Here is a 21,498-nt window from a genome sequence, read left to right as displayed (position 1 = left end):
GCACATTTATTTATCGTCTGCCGCGTGCCAGACATCATTCTGGGGATGGGGAATCTAGTGCGGGACAATCAGAAGGTTCCAGGCTGGGTTGGATGGATCAGGGTGGTGACTTCTGAGTTGAGATCTGGAGGATGAGGTGGCGGGAGGCGGAAGAAGGGACGGCGCTGGTAGGACAGCAGCTCTGCTCCCTCCGGCATCTCTCCGAGGCCCCGCACAGAAACTGGCGAGAGTGGCAAAGGAGGAGTTCAGGATGGGAGGGCCTTGTCCCCAGGCTCAGGCAGCCGGGAAGCTCAAGGCACCCAGATGGAGGCCTGCAATAATAGGGACCTGCCCCCCCCGAGGCCGTGAAGAAAGGGGCAGACTGGTGTCAGGGCTGCTATGCAGATGCGTCTAAAAAGCCCAGGGGTGCGGGCAGCCTCCTTGGCCAGGGTTCAGCATCATATGAGAAGTCTCTGGCCATTTTGGTTCTTTCTTGCCCAAGTTGCTTCACTCCCGTCAGCTCACTCCCCGCTCCCAACGCGCACACACACACACACACACACACACTCACTCACTCATGCACCATGTACCATTCCTGGCCAAACTTTGTGATGTAGAACGCAGATGTTAGAAGGGAGAAGGCAGGAGTCCCAAGGACCCTTATTACTGAAGCTTCGGCTTTGGGGGAAGGCAGACACAGTGAGGTCTCAGTCCTCGGACCTGAATGCAAATACAGAACCAGCCCTACCCCCTCCCTCTATGCCCTGGGCACTCACCCCTTAAGACTTAGTTCCTTCCTCTGCAGAGTAGAGAGGATGCAGTCTTCTTGGTAGTGTGAGACTTAACATCTGATAGTTCCAGGAGCGTGGGATTCTTGGTGAGAACTGAGAATGCTCTCGCTTCATCCTCCCTGGCTGCCTCCTTGCCTCCGGCAGTCAGGAGGACACCAGTTTGAGCGCCCGGGGCACCCACGTCACTAGCAGAGCTCGGGGTCCGGAGTCACTTCTTGATGTGGTTTGGCCAGGGTCTGCAAAGTCCAACCTGTGGGCCAAACGGAGCACAGCCACACCTGTTTGTGTCCTGTCTGTGGCTGGATGAGGGCAGAGCTGGGTAGTTGTGGCGCAGACTGGGAAGCCAAAGATATTTACGATTTGGCTTTTTACAGAGCGAGTATGCCAAGCCCTACACTGGAAGATAGAGGTAAAGGATCCAGGATGCGACATGGGGAAAAGACAGGGAGTGTGAGATAGGAAAGAGAGAGAGAGAGAGAGACAGATCATGCAGAGATTTCAGTCTTTTATTTCCCAGCAAATGCAATACTCCATACTAGCTGTTACCTTTGGCACTTCCAGCCCCCCTGCTTTAAGGCAGAACCTTCCAAAGATCAAGTGCACGGGGCCCGAAGCCCCAGGATCCTGGGCTGGCGTTAGTTAATAACTCTTTAGGGAGGCAGACATCTCAAAAATGAGCGTAAACAGAAGGCATCCAGCTGGGGATTTGCAGATAGATGCCTTCTCTTTTGAGAAAGACTATGTGGTGTCACAATATAGTCTTGTTTGTTTCTTGGATAGCCTTTTCTTTTTTCTTTTTTTGTAAGTTAGCTGGTATTCGCACTTCAGAAAAGCCTGTAATGATATGGATGTCATTTACCAAGTTTGCGATTTCCCCTTCTTGTCCTATCATTGTCCTTTTCATTCAATGAGACCTTTATCAAATACCAGCCTGGGTTCTTCAGTCATTCCCCTGGTTAGGAATGTGCCTGAACTAAATGCTATGAGTTCATGGAAAGTGCCAGAACAAAGAAGTGCTCATTGTGTGTAGGATATCCTGAGGGAGGCTGAGCCAGTTGGAGAGACCCATGGGTCTCATTGGCCTTCAGTGGTATGGATTTCCTCTCCTGTTCTCAGGTTGTCATTAGAAACCCCCTTCCCCGCCAGAGGAGACTAGACAGGGAATTCTGGGAGACTTTGGACATACCTGTGGGTTCTGCTGCCTGCAACCCAAAGCTGGTGGAGAACCTGCTTAGCTCACCTTACTGCTTGTTCTCAGTATGTTTTTCTTAGACAGAGCTGCCTAGGAGGAATCCGTTCTCAGGGAAAATCTTTTTCCTAATCATGGTCTTTCCTAATTTTTAAATGTAGTGTAGCACCCAGGCATTTAAATAAATCTTCAAAGCACCAAACTTGTTCATTTTTGATGGAAGCCAGATTCACTTTGACCTACACTGGAGGTGTTTTCTGTAGTTCTGTGTTCAACCCCCGCTCCGCGACTTCGTCTGACTTGGTTTACCATCCATGTTCTGGGGTAGAAAATTGTAATGTAAACCAATTCTGAGAGCCTCCCAGGAAGGGATGAGAACTGAGCAGCAGGTGAAGACGGTAAACACTACGAAGAGAAGCAGTGTTGACTCTTGAGAGACATGGGCTCATACATACTCTACAGCCCTTACCTCAAAACCCCAATGACCTTTGGCTGAAACCCAGAGTTTTGAAGAGGAAAGAAAGTAAGGATTTAACTGCAGAAACAGGCAGGTGACCGGCTCTCTGCTGAGTCCTCAACAAAATTATAACCAAAGAGCTTATTTCAGACTGACGATGAGGAAGCTCAAACCAGCTGGAGCAGAAAGAAACTGCTTCTCAGTGTGAACCATGGGATGGTCCCATGCCCTTTGGTGACTTTCCACCTTTGCTAACATTAAAACTACCTGGGAGCCGTCACAGCCTGCAGGGCCCGAACCAATGAGACCAAAGTCTTGGGAGGTGGGTCCTGGGCTTGGTAGTTTGTAATGTTCTTCAGGTAATCTTAATGGTCATCTAGGGTTGCACACTGTGGGGGAGAATTAAGGTCAAAATGTGGAGGCATCTAGCTGGCTTCTGCTTGTTCCGGGCTGGATGAGACTGGAAGCCAGAGCTTAGAAAGAAGGAGATCAGGGCACCACTTACGTGATCTTAATAGCCAGAAATCGTGAGTCTTGCTCCACACCGTGGCCATAACTCTGGAGGGTTCCCTGGAAGGATAATGACAAAGGAAAGCCAAGTCTCATTTTCTTCTGAGGCAGACTTAGCACAGACCCCCTCCCACCTGCCTGGCCCCCCGGTGATGTTCGATCTCTGGTTAAAGCCAATGTGGCTGGAGTGGAAAGTGACCAGGAAAGAGAGACAAGATGAGGTGCAGAAGAGAGGCAGGCAATGCATTATGGATGGGCTTTCTTTGATTTTATCTCAGATGCAAAGGGAAGTCATTGGATGGCTTATAAGACTAACTAACTACTTGCTATTTGACTTTCTTTTTGGTGTTGCATATAGATTTCTAGGTTGAATATACGTTACAAAAATCTTTGAGCATGTCAAAGATGATTTTTTTTCTGCATAAATTCTTTATGATAAAGTCAATCAATAACTTTTGAAATGCCTTCCAGAAAGACCATTCTTATTTGTAATTCTGACTGAGATTAAAGAGAGGGTCTTTTTTCTTCACACCCTCTCCAAAACAGAACACATAGTATTTTAGGATACACTGAGGGTGTGTAGGAAGCAAGAGAGTACATTTCATAGGTGGAACATGGCATCCCAGTGCTAAATTTGCATTTCTTTGGTTACTGATAATATTGAATATTTCCCTTATATTTTGTTCTTTTTCCTGTATTTCAGGGTTCATAGCTTTATTTACACCTCTTCTAGTTTTGTAAGAACCTTTATTGACTAAAGGTCTTAGTCCTTTGACATAAATATTGCAAATTATTTCATCCCAGATGGGCCTTTGGGTTGTATATTTCATTGATACCATAAAAGCCACATTTTTAAGTTTTATGTAATGAAGTTATATAACGAAGGTTCATACTTTGTGGTTTCTTTCTCTGCTTTATGTTTTTAAAGTCCTTTCCCTTCCTAAAATCAGATCATCACTGTATTTTCTCATGTTCTCATTTTTCACATTGCAAGTCCATCTAGAAATTATTTTGGTAGATGGATAATTTTGTACTCTTAAACCATGGAGGACAGCAGCAGCAGAAGAAACAAACCTTCTTTCATTATAGACAAGTAGGCACAACTTGGCTCTCTAATTCTGACATTAACGGTATAAGAAAGAGGGATACAAATTTGATTCCTCCTAGAAAACCAATGGAGCCGTGATAGGAGAAAAGCACCGCTTTTATAAACCTGAAAGGTATCCTTTTAAGCCCCAAAACACAGAGTAATCGTTTGTGATAAAGACGGATGACACAAGTATGGTTTAAGAACAGCTTGCAGTTTACTAACAAAGCGGTGGATATTTTCTTTCATTTAAACTTTCATTTCTTACATTTAAACTCCCCCTGGGTCACTAAAGATATGGCTAATAAAGGGGAAAACTGTCAAAACCCTTTGTTGAGTTGCTTGAGTCTTATTTTCAACTCAGATTTATATTATTTAAGACACAGAGAAAACGGTTTGGGGAGGGCAGTTTGGCCCTATTAAAGCGTTAAGTGCCCAAATCCTTTGACTTAGCGGTCCTTCTGCTAGAAATTTACCCTACAGATATGGCCACAAAAATACATTTAAGATGTGTACAGAAAGAGATTCATTAGAGCTCTGTTTATAACAGCAAATAAAATACTGGGAACCACCTAAATAATCCATCAGGAGCGGACTAGTAAAATGAAGTAAATCTAAGCAGTAGTTACAAAGAATGAGGTGGGGGGGTCCCATGTGCTGAGATAGAAAGAATCCCTAATACATCCCTAAGAAGAAAGGAAGGTGGAAAGCAGGAAGCATATGTTATGACTTCTTTCATATAAAGAATAAAAGTTCTCTATGGATAATACATTGGTATACTTTGTGGGGTTTTTTTTCCCCATAGTAGGATGCATTAAAAAATCTAAATTAATGGGGGTGGGGCATGGGGAGACTCAGCTATTCATTTTATTTCTTGTCTGAATTTTCTCACCATGCACATTTATGAGTTTGATTTATATTATGTTTTTATTTTTATTTTTTTTAAAAGATTTTATTTATTTGAGAGAAAGAGAGACAGAAATAGAGAGAACATGAACAGAGAGCTTAGGGAGACTCCCCACTGAGCAGGGAACTCCATGTAGGACTCGATCCCAGGACCCTGGGATTGTGACCTGAGCTGAAGGCTCAGATCCTTAACTGACTGAGCCACCCAGGCGCCCCGTATTGTGTTTTTCAATGCTCTAGTTATCTGGGCTATTTATATTTTCTTCTTTGTAGTTTTCTCATAGGTACAGGTAGATGTAGATATAGATAATAGATACAGATGCCGGTAGGTGGTCACCGGATATTGACATCTAAAGAAACAAACAAAAACGTGGATGGCAAGAGTCAGAAAAGTTGTGTACGTCTCTGTTTGCAATGACGCTCTTTTCTCGGAGTTGGCATTCCTCTCTTGTGAGAATGCCCCACATTGGCGTTCAGGTTCTATTTTGGGGCAGACTATTTTGTCTTGTATTTCTGACAACTGCAGCTCTGTTCGGGTGCCTCCCAGCCCCTCTACTGGTCCATGGGCTGCTGCTCTGAGACCTGCAAGCAGCCAGTGGGAGAACTGCTTCCTGTGAGGTCCGTGCAGGGTCCACTTCTGCTTCCGGCTGAGGGACATTTCCCAAGGAAGAAGTGCAGGCCTTGCACATCTTCCCAAGATAGGACTGTCCATTTAGTGGATGCCTCTGCCCCTTACTCTTCCTGTCATCTAATTTTAGAGAGAGACATTCTAATACCTAGATGCCCCAGATTTAGAGTTTCTCCACTCATGAGCCAGACATGGTAAATTGAGAGCTTTTCCAGCTGCTGCCTCCTTTTGCAACCGTCCTTTTCAGACAAAAAGTTCAAATGGGAGAGACTTAGTTTGCATTTGCTCTCCTTATGACATGGTTCAATACTCCTGCAGGAAGGGAGCAAAATGAATGTAGTGGTTCACCAGGAATTGCTAAAGGTTCCAATCTAGCCTCAGTGGATTTCTGTTTGGAATTGGGAAATGCTCCCAGATTTTGTAAAAGGCCTTCTGTTTTGGGGGTTGGGGTGGTGGTGGAAAGGTTTGACATCAGGGTGTTTTGTATCCTCCCTATCTCATTTGTTCTGGAAGGTTTTGGCACATGCGCACGAAGGTGGGGAGGTCGTGTGTTCCAGTTGTCTTGTGTAGAGTCTCTCAGAGCTGAGCAAATGTTAGTAGCCAAAACACATGTCTGTTCACAATAACATGCTCAGGAATCAGACTGTCTGGGCTTCAGCCCCTGCTTGGCCACTGCCTAGCCCACATGGCCTTGGACATGTTTACTCACTCATGCTCAGTTTTGACTATTCTCATCCATCAAAAGGGGGACGGGATAGTAAAGGTACCTCCTTGAAAGTGTGCTAGGGTTACCTGGGTGGCTCAATTGGTTAAGTGTCTACCTTCCGCTCAGGTCATAATCCTGGGGGTCCTGGAATTGAGCCCAATGGTGGGGGGGACGGTCCCTGCTCAGCGGGGAGTCTCCTGAAGATTAAATGAAAAACTGGAGAGATCCTGGCACAATAAACTTAATTACCATTATTATGGTTTTTGTTGTTGATATTTTTAGGACCACCAACATCCTTATTCTTAGTTTCAACCAGCAGAGATCTGAATTTTGGTTCCATGAGTAGATTTTAGTTGCCTGGGCAGATCCTAAGCCCAAAACTTCATACTAGGTGTGAAGAAAGCATCTTTACCTTTTGAGTAACCCACTCTGTCAGGAGATGGGCTTGGTTCCATTTTTTATTGTATTTCACATGGGACCTTAAGACCTTTTTATTTCCATATTTCATACTGGGTTTGAATTCTGTTTGGCACTAGCCATCTGACCTCATCTCTGTATCTCCCTGTACCTCAGCTTTCTGCTCTGTAAAATGGGGAGAATTATTGTTCCCAACCTACTGGATCATTGTGAAGGTGAAAAGTGTGAATATTTACCAATCCAGGCACATAGTAAGCACTATGTAAACGTTAGCTAGTGTGACTTTAGAGATGAAGAAGGGCATGTTACCATCTAGAATGTGAAGCCATTGCTCTCTCTGGTATAGTAGATTCTTAGAGCTGGAGGAAGCTTACAGTGAAGCTGTTCCAACCTGCTCCGTTTCCACGTGCAGAATTGAAAGCCCAGACACAGCAGACTCATTCCAGTCACCCAGGGCTTAGGGGTTGAACATGGACCCAAAGCTGGGTCTCTTGACTTCTAGTTCAGTGCTCATGGGGCTTCATGGTGGGAATAACACAGTACTTTGAAGGTGATTATATGGAGATTACATGCTATGGGTGAATTTAGTTATGTTATTTCTGGCATTTGGGACTTTCTGAGTTCTCTACCATTCCATCTGTGTAGAAAGTCCATGATTTTTTTCTTCACAGTGGACTTATCTACATGATACCATAAAACAGATCTTACTCTCTCATGAGAACTGTGTCAGACCACTCTCCTTTCTGGTTTCCAGAAAAGGACACTAAAGAGAAGCATGCCTAACAAAGATGTCGATGTTATAACCATTAAAACAAAAATATAGCTGTAAGGTTAGATAATTATTTAAAGGGTAACACTGAGGGCAGTTCTTAAAAATAGACTTAAGATATAATCCATATGGGCTATAATGTATCTACAAAAGGCCTCATACTAAAGCTTTCCTGTGTTGTGCATGGGACCTGTCACCAATAGTCTAGCTATATTAACGGTTCCATTTTGCATCTAAATTCTGAATAATGTTTGTTAAAATTTTAGGTGTTAAAGTATCCTCTCAGAGAAACCCTTAGGGAAGTTTGAACTAATCCGTGGCTTCTTTCCCATTTAAAATTCCTTCTCTTGACTTTATAATTTCTGTTAAAAGCTAAACAAAGCAGGTGGTTCCTTCTGTTACCAATAGTTGGCAACTTCAAGGCCAAAAAATCTGTTTAATAAAAGGTAATTACCTAAATGGGAATGTGGGTCCAACCTAAGCAATGGGAATGAATAGAGATGTAGAATTCTCTACTTCACATGGTGGTGCTATAGGTTGAATGGGTGCACAGCTGGGCAGAGCGGTGTGCTTATAGGAAAAGTAGTTGACTTGTCGTTTTGACCAAGCCTTTTAAGCTGACGCCAGATTCTGTGCCTCAGTTTTGTGGGATCAGAAAGTCACATAACAACTTGGCTTTCAATACACTTGTCAACCTAAACCCAGGCACCATGTTATTCATTTGATGGCAGACGGACATTGCAGGGGGCTTAACAAGTATGATCTCTCTCCATTTAACTAACTTCTTTTTTTTTTTTAAGATTTTATTTATTTATTTGACAGACAGAGATCACAAGTAGGCAGAGAGGCAGGCAGAGAGAGAGGAAGGGAAGCAGGCTCCCTGCTGAGCAGAGAGCTGGATGCAGGACTCGATCCCAGGACCCTGAGACCATGACCCAAGGTAAAGGCAGAGGCTTACCCCATTGAGCCACCCAGGCACCCCCATTTAACTAACTTCTTGAGGAAGCCTGGATATAATCAGAATCATGATTGGTGACCTTCAAGTCAGAGCCAGGAGAGAGAGTTTGGATATCAGGGGGCACTGAGATCAGCCTTAACTGATCTCTGGTAGGGGTACATCCGCTGAGCAAATTCAACCTTCAAATTACCCGGGACAGGCAGTTGGGCGGAGCTGGACGGTCCCCTCCTCGAGTGTTCTGTTTCTCACCACTCAAGTTCTCAGTTTTCAGACTGACCATCCTGCTTCTCTTTCCGCAGATATATAAATAACACTGGTTCTATAGCAGCATTGAACAGGTAATTATAATTCAACCACGACTGAGATAACATTCTGATTCCTTAATAGAAAAAGCTCACAGAGGGCCCCCATTTGCAAGTCGATTTCACAATTACCTTACTACTTAGCATAACCTCTATAAAAGCTGGCATCCTGGCGATTCCATTTCAGCTACCAGGCACATTTAAAGAAGCACGGTCTGAGGAAAAGTCCAGGGATCTTATCGGAATCTTTGGGAGTGCATCAGAGAGGATTCATTTGATAAGCCACAATAAAAATATCGCAAGATTCTCTCGTCCTGATCTTCTGGTCTTAATATCTCAGCTCCTTTTTAAATGGGTGAACTTTAAGCTGTCCCCAAGCCACCTCAGGTGTTTTTTTTTTTTTTTTTTTACTTCATTTCTTTCTTCCTTTTCTCTGATTTTTCCCCATCAGCTATATGCCTTGTTCCCTTTCCAAGTGCAAACTATTTGATACAGTCTGAGTCTGCAGTTCAGCACTCTGCCCCTTTCTCTGACGCTGCACCGCAAAGCCTGTGAACCAGCTGGCCCAGAGACACTGACAGGCCAGTGCGAGCTCAGCAAAAGGACACGCAATTCCCTCTGGCTCACAGTGGGAGGCCATCAAAGCAGCTTTCTCTTTATCTAGCACTAGCTGGAGGAAAGACTGCAACATGTAAATTTTAACGTTTATTTTCTCCCCCCCCCCTCATCTAAATTCTGGCATCTCTTGAAGGCAGTTGTGCTCTGAATAAGTAGGTCTTCTGGTTCCTTCCCACAGATGCATGCCGGGGCTCGAAGTATCTGCTCAAGTACACGGGGGCCTCAAAAGAGGAAAGGGAACTCCTTATCTCTGCTCCTTACTGCCCTCCCTGCTCAGCCTCTTCCCCTCTCTCGGGGTTTCTCCCAGACTCATCTGGAACACCTCCCCAGCCACTGCCTTGCATGGGTGACAGCCCGGGCAGAAGAGAGAGGAGGGAGTCTGCCTCTAGCTGCACAAGGGTGAACGCAGGCTTCCTAGTGACTCCCTGTTGTACTTTTAACCATCTTTGCCCAGAGTGTGCTCCATTCCACGGCTGCTCCTTCCTATGCTAAGAGCCTGCAGTTTCATAATGTTGCAAAACTTCCAGAAAATACTTGCCAGGAAAATATCTAATTTACAGAAAGACAATGAAAATGACTTGCTAGGCCTCCCAGATAGTAGAGGGATCTGGAAACCTTCTTAATGAATCGAGATCACTTCATTCCAGATGTCTCTTGAGTCACATCCCTCCTGAATGGATTGCTACTGTCAGCTCATTATGCTTTCCCTGGAATTTCCCCTTACCCCAGCTTTTCTCCCCAGAATGAGCTTCCCATGATTCCTTCCCAGAGTTAGCTTTTTCAGCTCTGTTCTTCTATGCACGGCAACAATGGGCAACAATTAATTCCACAGGGGCTAATATCTCTAACAGAAAGATGCTTCTGGTTCTCTTGACTGATCGCTAATGTGTTTTCAGTGATCTATTTTACTGCCATTGAGATCATGAGAGCAAATTCATAATGCATGTGGGTGAGAGATTTGTGCAAAGAGAACATGAGAGGGGAGCAGGTTTCCCAGTCAGGTATACTTGTCTATTACATGTCTTCATCACGCCATGCTCTAGGCTTTGGAGATGCATTGGCCAAGATTTTCTTTTTTAATAATTTATTTATTTATTTGAGCGAGAGAGATGGGGGGAGGGGCAGAGGGAGAGAATCTCCAGCAGACTCCCCGCTGAGTGTGGAGCCCAACGCAAGGCTTAGTCTCATGACCCATGAGATGATGACCCGAGCCGAAGTCACGAGTCGAATGCTCAACCACCTGAGCCACCCAGGTGCCCCTGCATCAGCCGAGACCTTTGTTCTCAAAGGGCACGTAGTTTGCCTAAAGGGAGAAGATATGTTAACAGTTAAATGTCTAAGTGTTGAAGTGCTCAGGGTGCTAATGCAGAAAGGCCCACAGCTTGTAAAGGGAGAAAAGAGAAAGTGGGAGTGATGAATTCTATTGGAGGGAGCAGAAAAGGCATCTGTACTTGTCACTACCCTTTGAGTCACAAGTGACAGAAGCACCACTCACACTCGCTTAAGCAAAAGGGAGGTGTGTTAGTGTACATCATTTCGGAAGACCAGGGGTGGTTCTGGCTTCATGGGTAACTAGAGTTGGGACCCATTAGTATCATCAGGATCCTTCTTTCTCTGTCTTTCAGCTCTGCTTCTCTCTGCATGTTTGACCTTTTCCAACATGGTTGCATTTCTTCCATGTGGCTTGGAAAAATTGCCACTTGGATGTGCATTGTTCCAGCTTAAAACCTTAGTGGAAAGGGAGCTTTTCTCTCCTAGTATTCATGTGTCTATTTCTTATTGGTCCTCCTTGGGTCATTTAGCCAGCCCTTGGCCCAAGTGGTATTGCACTGAGTAAGGTAGAATGATTAGCTCAGCCTGTGCCACACACAAATCCTTGTGGCAGGGACGCGCCTGGCTACATCTGATTAACTTAAGACTGTCATACCCACCAGCTCCATTTACGGTGAGGGTATGTGAATTCTCTGAAGGAAAGAAGACTGGGCAGATGGTTACTCTAGTTTCATTGATATTTAAACTATATTGTCAAAGAGGAATACTTTTTAAAAAAAAAAGATGTCATGTATGTATGTATGGATTTGGAAAGCTCGGGCAGAGGGAAGGGCAGAGGGAGAGGGAGAGAGAGAATCCCAAGCAGACTCCATGTTGAGTACAGACCCAGTGCAGGGCTCGATCCCATGACCCTGAGATCATGGCCCAAGCTGAAATCAAGATTCAGATGCTTGACCGACTGAGCCACCCAGGTGCCTCAGTACTTTTTTTTTTTTTTGCCTGATGAAGAAGTGAGGGAAAACTTAGTATTTGCCATCATTTCAGGCAATGGGAGGGATTCTGGGATTTGAGGCAAGGGATGGAGATACACTTCCATTTGAGAGTGTCACTCTGGCAGCTGTGCAGAGGGACTTGTTCAGAGCCAAGACTCAGAAGCAGGGAGACTAGTGAGGACACCCTTGCCGTACTGCAGATGGAAATTGGATGTAACAGGTAAGTGCCAGAGAGCTGAAGATACTGATGTAGAACATTCTACACGTGCAGGTGAGGAGATAAAGGAGGGAACATTAAGGTAGTGATAAAGCTGTATTGGAGAAGCAGAAGATGTGGAAAATGACAAGCAGAACCTACAGGAACCGGTCTTTCGAAAAAGTGACCTGTCTAGGATCACTGCAGTTTCTGACTTGAGTAACGTCATTGGCTGACATGAAGACTGGGAAGAACAGATGTGAGGCTGGGGGAGGAGGGATGGCCAAGATGGTGTTGAGGGAAGTGCTAAGTTTGAGGGAATGGGTATGAACCGTCAGCCATTGGATATGGGAACCTGGAGCTCAGAAGAGAGATCTAGGCTGAAAACACAGATGGGGAAGTTATTAACATACAGTTTTCTGGTCAATGAGACTAAAGGGAATCATGTCTAACTGTCTGAAGTGGGCGTGGGAAGAGAGTGAGTGGTTTTGCCTTTATCCGGGGAAGGAGAAGTCTGGGAAGCAGCAGGTAAGCCAGTGAGAAGCACAGCTCGGATCCCAGCAGCCCAAGCAGGTGATACCCGGAATCCAGCAGTGCCCTCTTGGAACTTGCTGGATGTTGGGCTCGAAACCGATAGTATACAGAGGCTAGCTGTGCGTCTTAACTCTTCTGTTGGGTTAGTAGTGGCCTGAGGACCTAACCACATCACTGTGGAGGGGGACTCAACTCATCAAAGATTCCTCCAACAGCCACGGCTGTGCAGAGGGTCCCTGGGACGGGGCCAAGCCTGAGTCTGCAGCAGACGGAACACAGATGTAAACATGCTCGTGCCGGTGCCTGGTTGTATATGTTAACAACTGTTTGGTTTTGAGTTTTAACCTAATAAGGCATTTCCTCAGGGAAAATGTGAATACGGCACCAGTGGGAAAGTACTGCTTTCCCACTGTTGCCTGTTCCCACTCCAGCACGCTTTGGTCTGTGTGGCTAAAAGCCAGGATGCTGCCTTGGCTACCCGCCGTAGATCCTAGGAGTCCCAAGTCCCACCAGTTCTGGTTCTTGTATCTTGTCCTTTCCTTTCCATTCTGATTGGAACAGCTCTTAGTGAAGATGGGCTTGTTAGTTTACTCCTAAGATTTTTAATGATCTTTTCATCTGGAGGCCAGCAAACTCTGACTGCAGGCTAAATCTGACTTGCCCCCTCTGTTTGTAAATAAAGGTTTATTGGAACACAGCCACCCCCGGGGGGGCCCAGGTGGCTCAGTCAATTAGGTGTCTGCCTTCGGGTCAGGTTATGGGTCCCGGGATCCTGGGATCAAGCCTCGTGTTGGGCTCCTTGCATAGTGGGGAGTCTGCTTCTCCCTCACCCCCTGCTTATACGCGCTCTCTCTCTCTCAAGTAAATATTAAAGAAAATTAAAAGAAGAACAGAGGGGTGCCTGAGTGGCTCAGTGGGTTAAGCCGCTGCCTTCAGCTCAGGTCATGATCTCAGGGTCCTGGGATCGAGTCCCACTTCGGGCTCTCTGCTCAGCAGGGAGCCTGCTTCCTCCTCTCTCTCTGCCTGCCTCTCTGCCTGCTTGTGATCTCTCTCTGTCAAATAATAAATAAAATCTTATTAAAAAAAAAAGAAGAACAGAACCATACTCATTTATTCATATATTGTCCAAGGCCATTTTCGCACTATAATCACAGTTTTGAGATTGTATATTCTACAAAACCTAACATATTTACTGTTTGAAAATTTATAGAAAAAGCTCCCATCCCCCCCATTAATCTATCCTATACACCAGTGTCAGATTAATGTTCCCAAAATGCCATTTTACTGTATCACTCTCTTGCTTAGAACCCTGTAATATGCCATTGCCTGTAAGATGAAATCCGAACCTCTTGACCTGGCATTCAAGGCCCTCGATGGTCTAGTCCTAGCTAATCTTTTGAATCATTGATCTCTATTCCGAAGAGCAAGCTCTGCACTTCAGATAGATTTCCGTCCTCACTATCCCTGGAACATGCCAGGACATTTCTACCCTTGTTCACACAACTCCCTTTTCCTGGAATGTGTCGCCCATTAATTTATACCTACCTGATTCCTACCCATTCTTAATGAACTATCTTAAAACCTGCATTGTTTGTGATCATGTCTGTTCACAGTGGCCACCAATCAGTCTACTGCTTGGGCATACAAGGGTTCACTGCTTATACCATTGGTAATATTTTTTCTACTCAGGGTATAGTTCCCTCCTATCATGGTGGGTAACTCCGGAGTGAGGATTTTCTATACGAACAAAGACCCAGAGGTGGGAAAGCCTAGGTTTGCAAATGACCAGACATGTAATTAGAATACTGGCTTAGCCCATTCAGGTTCTATAACAAAATACCATAGACTGTGTGCATTATAGACAGCAGGAATTTGTTTCCTGCTGGAGGCTGGGAAGCCCAAGATCAAGGCACTGGCAAATTCCGTGTCTACCGGGGTCTTGCTTCCTGGTTCAGAGATAACTGTCTTTTCACTGTGTCTTCACATGGTAGAAGGTGCAGAAGCGTTCTCTGGGGTTTCTCATATAAGGGCACTAGTCCCATTCAGGAGGGCTCTGCTCTCATCACCTCACCACTTCCCAAATGTCCCCACCTCCTAATCACTGTTGCTTTGGGGATGACATTCTCATATGCGGATGTCGGGGGAGGACGTAAGCGTTCAGTCTGTAATAGACACGTAACACACAGTTTCACGTGCTCAAGTATGGTGTCTCTGCATCTTGTGTCCATGACATCCTAGATCATGGATCTGGATCTAAATTTGGCTAACTACATACATACCTTGACATCCAGTGGAAGCGAATGATGAAGTCGTTCTAATGTTGAGGAGCTAGTCGCTAGGTTATAGAGAGGGTAGCCAGTTCTGGAGGCCCTTGCTTTATCACCTGGCACTTCCGAGATCCTGGAGAAGGGGGCTCTTCTCATGAGGCCTCACTTTGCCATCCACTGTCATATATCATATGTTCTGACACATACTCTGGGCTTAAGCAGTATCCGTAATGTGCCCCGGATCAGAGTTCTTTGGTAAATGGTGAAGTTCTCGGGCCTCACTTTGGCGGGGAGGTTATACCCCTGACGTGGATATCACGTCTCCCAGTGACTGGAGATGAATAAACTAATATTTCTTACAAGTCTGTGCATTGCCCAGAGGAACTTGGTTGTAACGCAAATCATTGCTGTGCTGACTTGATCATCAGTGGCACGAGCCCATCCCCAGAAACAGCTACGCCGTAAAATATAGCCTTCTGTTGACACAGAGCACGGCAGCCGGCCTTCTGCGTTATTGTCTTCTCCGGGGTTTGGCGGTCGTATTGTAGAATGCCACTCTGTCTGTCTAGCAAGTTTCTCCCTGCATATGTGAGGGAAGGAAAGGAATCCAGGGCAGTGAATGTCTCGGCAGACTGCCCCACTGTGCACTTTGGAAACAAAACGTGGAACAAGCCAGCTCTTATTAAAGGCTGGCCTTTCTAGTCTTAAATCAGTCATGTTTATGTGATGTCTATTGTCTACATTTGAGAAATGTGAAGGAGAAAAGCATTAAATTTGTACTCCAGTTGAAAGGTTTTGCTCTGAATACAGGGGAATTACATCCCTTTAGAGCCCGCCTCTAGGCATTACCTAGAAGTAAATGCGATGGCAATAAGCATAAGAACAAGTAACATTTATTGAGCATTTACTATGTGCCAGATCATTGTTCCAAGCCCTTTATATCATCGTCTCATTGGATCCACACCCCACTAAACCCCAGGTTTAGGTACAAATTATGATCTCCTCTTTATGTGAGAGAAGGCTTGGACCCAGGGTTGTAAAAGAACTTGCCAGAGGTCACAGAGGTAGCAAAAGGCAGAGCTGGGAGTTGGATCCAGACAAACCAACTTCAGATTTCATATTTAACATAACCTCAGGGAGCCCCAGCCACCGGCAGTGCCCCACCTGCGCTTCTCACCCAGAGACTAGTTTCAGCAAAGACCACCCATCTAATTTGCATTTTTGGTGATATCCAACAGGAATGATGTGTCCTACGAAACTGGAAATTATGTCGGATTACTTGTGTGTGTGATTTCAATAAAAGAAAGCTAACCTTAGAATCTCCCCGGTTACATTCTGTCATCTTTGCAGCCGATAACCACCTCTAGCTTTTCGTTGGAGACATTTTTATTCTTTGTCTCCAAATTAACACTGCATAGAACATGATTCTGTGAGTGTGTGTGTGTGTGTGTGTGTGTGGAAACCGCCTTTTCTTCTGGATTCAATTGCTGCAGCCCGGCTGACTGAGGGGACTCTCCCACTCGCAGAGCCCATGGCAGGCATGTTAGGAGAAAGCTCCTGGAGGCGGAGGGGCAGGTGACATGCGTGTGTGCCCAGCATGTCTGCGAGTGTCTCTCCAGATGTGAGCTGCTGCTGCTGCTGCTGCTGCTGCTGCTGCGGTGGCAGCGGCCACTGCTTCCGGCCTTAAAATTCCTGGAGCCAACACCCACCTACTCTTACAGGCTCTCTCTCTTTATTTTCAAGGAAAAAAGAAAGACGCAGACTGAAATAGAAGGCAAGCGACAGCAGCTTGACGAACAGATACTTCTGCTGCAGCATTCCAAGGTAAGTGGCCGATCCCACGAACCTTTTCCATGATTAGACATGCAGATCACACTCCGGAGAGCCGGGCAGAGCCTGCCCTGGCGCGAAGGCACTGCCGCCGACTGCACGAGCCCTTTCTCCTCCAGTCAGGAAACCATCCTTGGGCTTTTCTTGTGAATTCCTCCAGCGCAGGGCATTGTTAGAGCATTTCAGTTTCTGCGAGCAGGAGGAGATTACAGTGTGCATGTGGACGGGTTTGGGAGCTGGTGTGTGCATGTGAAATGTGCTGGTTATATATAGAAACGGGACGAGAATCTCCACATGGTGGGAGAGGCAGTGTTCTGGGGCTGCCTCTCCAGTGTATCAGGTGCCCTGCGTGTGTGTGTTCACAGGTTCCAAAGGATCCGTTGAACAGGCTGTTCTTTTATAGATAAAACACCGGAATGTTTTCTTTCTTGATATGGAGAAAAGGGAGATAAAAGCATCATGATCTGATAAAAAAGAGCAACCCTGTGTATTTCCGGGGATGCATTCATTTTATTTCTACTTTCACAATTTTGTAAGTGTTCTCTCTGAATGAGCAGTTGGTCGAAAGATGGCATTGAAATGATTTCGGTCAGTTGGGTCTCCATTGTACAGAGAGAGAGAGAGAGACAGAGAGATGTTTCATTATTTATGTTTCTTTAAAACATAAGGCACTTAAGCATCGTAATTGATTACAACCTACGAGAAAGCTCTGTCACTGTCACAGGGACTCCACGGGCTGTAGCATGTTGCTTTCTGCAGGCTTGCAGAGTACAGTGAACGCATTCCAGCGGCCAGCTGGGAGCTGCTACATGCCGTCTGCAGCTCTGCCCCACTCAAGTTGCTGTGACATTCATGTACAGATTCGCATTGCTCAGAGGGCTGGTTGGGAAGGTGGGGCTGGCTTTCCGGGTGATGCTGGCTGTAGATAGTTTAGATTCTTTCCAACAAGATGAGCCTTTATGATTGTATTATCCTTTCTTCTCTAGAAGATAGCGTTGTGCTAAATGAATCCTTCAGATGAGAATGATCAGCAAGCTGATTTCAAATAGCAGCATGACCTAAATCCGCTTGGTATATTTATCAGTACACTATCCACTTTAACCAGAGAATGTGTTTAAAAGGAAGTACAGCAGCATGATACTGAGAATATTGCCCATTTATTTTTGCTCTTATAAATCCGTTTATAGACCTTTCTTTGTAGGAGCTTACAATACATCCCCTACGCTGTTACTCTCTGCTTACACCATTCCTGAGGAAGCACTGAGGGCTAGAGTTAGTATTTTCTTCTTGCGTAGAGGGGGACTTAACACTTAGTGGAACCAAGTGAATTTTTCAAGGTCGCTCTGGACAGAGCTGGGACTGTGGCTCAGAGAAAAGTCAATTCACTCCTTACAAGAGACCAAAAGGAGTTCTTGGTTTAAGGTGGATTTTTTTAATGAAGGGGACTGGAAAAATGAGAGGCTGTTTTGACTAGGCAGGCCCTCTCCCCTTTAAGCTCAACATGGTTCCTTGCTTTTGCATTCCTTGAACCAAAAGTCGGGCAATAAACATATGTCAGAAAATTAAGTTTCTTTTTCCCACTTTTTATCATTCCGGATGCCTGATTGGATACCAAGGACTCATTCAGGACTGACGTCCAGCTCAGTATCCATCCATGTGTCTGGCCATCCAGTCAACAGAAATAACAGTAAAAGGACTTAGTATTGCATGTAGAAGCAGTGAGACGCCCTCAGAGACTTGGAAACAAGGGAACCAGTTCTTTATGGTTATCCTGGTAAAATTCTCACATTGCTGGTGTAATTGGCTAGCTGAGGGAACACCCGGCCCTTTCACCTAGGTCATCTTCCTGTAACTTCAAGAGAAAGAACTAGAAGTGATGACAGTTTAATAAATGGAGACCAAGGGGTTGTGATTTTCTCTCTCTGGGGAAAGCCCATGTAGACAGAACAAGGGTAGATCACTAGTCTTGAACCATGAAAACAAAAATGGAAACGACTGCAGGTACCAAGTTCCTGTGCTCTGGTGAGGTGGGGTCTGAGGTAGGCGAGGCATGTCATCAGGCCTCACTTTGGCTCAGGTGAAACTTCTCTCATGACTCTGCCTCTCTTTGTTCTGAGGCCATCATTCCCAAAATAACTGAGTTATTTTGGTGGTGCCTGACTGAGAGATATGATCACTTCAGGCACCAGAAAAGAATATGTTCTACTTTCAGTCAGTTAGCGGTTGACGGGACTTGAATAGCCTGAGTCATCTTCCCTGTGATCATTCAGTTGTGAGCTCAGCTGCCTCACCTCTGGATGGTAGTAAATTCATTGAGGTTATAGTTCCTCTGTGAGCCTCTTGGTAGGGACTCCGCCAGCTTTGTCCTGGCTGCATGGCAGCCGTGTCATCGCCTTGGCCATCCTCGGTGATAGTCATTTTTTTGAGTATCTAGTACGTGCCTGGTACTTTAAATACATCCCCTCAGTAATGGCCGCAAAAGAGATATTAGTTTCCCTGTCTCACAGGCGAGGAAACAAACTCAAGAGGTCAGGTCATTTGCCCAGGAACATAGAGACTCCACGTGAGGAAGCCCTGGTTGAACTCTAGGGCTTCTCTACCCTCAAAACCAAGCCTTCGCCAGGTCACTGTTTTCTTTAAATGTAATATTCCATTTTGAATAGTTTGTCTAGAGAGCTGCCAGTTACCATCATCATTGTCTATAACTCTAAGTTACACTTTCATGGACTCCAGAAAATTTAGACCATGCGGAGACATTATTGATTACTGGCAGTTCCTTGAAGTAGAAAATATTAAGAGATATGTCACCAATTAATATTTCTTCCACTAATTTATAAAATCTGAGATGCTCCCTAAAAAATGACATATACTTAGTGTAAAGTTAAATGGAAAAGCATTAGAATTAGATTTCATGTTTATTAAGATATAGTTCTCATGGTCCAGTAGTCTATGGACATTTTATTCTCATGCAATGAGGTATAAATTATTTAGATAGATTTACTGGTCTCTTGTCAAACCAAAAAAAAAAAAAATAGAATGCAAAGCCATAGTTTTGATAATAATCACACAGTTATGTGATTAATATTTTTGGTAATTGTAATGTATAGGATTGTGCAGTGAGCAGTGCCACAAAAATGGAATATTTTTACTTTATATATGGACAATAAACAAATTATGCAATGCAATGAAAGACCCCCAATATTGAAAGAGCTGCTACACTCCAGTGGTTAGGAAATCCCCAAGCACTTTGAAGTCCTCGCCAAATTAAACTCAGATTTCTTTTTACAAGATCCTTAGCTATACTTAGTCTCTAATATTTGTGATGTAAGAATTTCCAAGAAGTGCTCACATATGGGACCAGTAAGTGATTTCAATAGCTGAATTACTCTTTTGCTGATTGTAAGAGAAAGGAATGCATGATCATTCCAAAAGTAAAAATTTAAAGTGTAGGAAAATATAAAGGAAAAAAGATATCAGCTGTATACTGGTCACCCAGATGTCACTCACACAGAGATATATTCTTCTGTACTTTTTCTCTAGTATGTTTTTATAGATTAAGCTCTATGACCCTTATTCATAAGCCTCATCAGTTGGTGATTAAAATGAAATGGTTTTAACATTCAGGTCCAGAATACATTCACCTTTACCTCTTTTTTGGATTTTGATAGATGGGCTGTTTTAAATTCTCATAAAAGGGGCACATGGGTGGCTCAGTCAATTAAGATTCTGCCTTAAACTCAGGTCCTGATCCCAGCATCCTGGGATCAAGTCCTGGGATCCAGCCCCATGTCAGGCTCCCTGCTCAGCGGGAAGTCTACTTTTCCCTCTCCTTGCATCTCCCCACCGGAACTTATGCTCTCTCTCCTGAATAACTAAAGAAATAATTAAAATCTAAAATGAGTACATACATTTTCATACAAACCTTTAATAGTTGTGATATCACAGCTAACATTCTTTTTACGTTATGATTTCTGACGTTGTTGTGGTTCTTGCAAAGAACGTCTCAAACATTCACCTAGGATGTTTCTTATCCTTCAGTCATTTTAACCCATCTAGAATTTATTTTTCTATATGAAATAAGATAAGAATGACTTTACTTTTTACTGATGGTGAACCAGTTACCCCAACGTGATTTATTGATTAATTCATTCTTGTCCCCACTGACTTAAATGTCTTCTTTATCATATCCATATTTCTCCCTTATACGGAAGTCCACCATTGGTGCCTTCTTCCTCCTCCATGAATCTGCCACTCCTGGGCCAATACCACCCTCATCTCATCCCTCTCGCTTTTTAATATATAACATATAATCCTAGTATGTCATAAGGTAAGAGCCATCATTATTCTTCTATTGAAAAATGCTCTTGGCTTTGTATTCCAGGGAAATAATTATTTATTCTTTTTGTTTTTATTATGTGACTTGGGATAATGTTGAGTTTAAAAAATAAATCAACTATGAGATTATACCAGACAGACTAAATTTAATATTCCCTTTGTGCTCTGGGTTGAATGGCCAGAGATTTGTCTATTTTATTGGTCAGTCCAAGGTCCCAGCAAGAGCAGTCAGCATATTTTGCCACATGAATCCCTTTGGAACTGTCACATTTATAAAGGTTTGTATGACAGAGGCAGCACTGTCAGAATCGAATTGTTAATATCATATCTTTAATACATAAGATGCCTTTGAATTACTTATTCATGAGCAGGGAACCCTGACTAGAGGGTTTTTTTTTTTTTTTCCCTAAACCAAGCTGTGAAAATTGTCATTATATTTTAAAAACCACAGCATTTTCTTTCAAGAAGATTGAATGAAAAAAAAAATCAAAGACTGAATTGTGACCCTACGAGATATTTATTGTCAACCTACCAAGGTCATTTGCTATACAGCCTGAAGGTTCCAGTGGGCCTTGCTGCAAACATGTTTTAGTGTCTCCCGCTATTGTGAACCTTTAGCACGAATTTTAGACTTTTCTTGGTCATTAATATGTTTGAAAGGCCAATTTCAAATGTTAGAGTATTGAATTGACAGGCAGGGTACGCAGTGTAAAGGAACTTCACATCCCACTTTTTCCCATCACGTCTCCACTGGC

At 44.2% G+C, this 21,498-nt stretch overlaps 1 protein-coding gene across 6 annotated transcripts in view; it reads left to right on the top strand.

Moving 5' to 3' along the window:
• PALM2AKAP2 (PALM2 and AKAP2 fusion) overlaps positions 1–21,498 on the top strand; it is a 451,783-nt gene that overhangs the window by 178,464 nt on the left and 251,821 nt on the right. For all 6 annotated transcript variants that reach the window (XM_059141746.1, XM_059141744.1, XM_059141742.1 and 3 more), the window contains one exon: positions 16,322–16,402. In XM_059141746.1, the coding sequence (XP_058997729.1) occupies positions 16,322–16,402 (81 nt within the window). The remainder of the gene's footprint in view (positions 1–16,321; positions 16,403–21,498) is intronic.

This window comes from Mustela lutreola, chromosome 12, assembly GCF_030435805.1.
Source record: "Mustela lutreola isolate mMusLut2 chromosome 12, mMusLut2.pri, whole genome shotgun sequence".
NCBI classification, from domain to species: domain Eukaryota; kingdom Metazoa; phylum Chordata; class Mammalia; order Carnivora; family Mustelidae; genus Mustela; species Mustela lutreola.
Note: the sequence above shows the minus strand (reverse complement) of the source record. Positions and strands in the feature narration are given on the sequence as shown.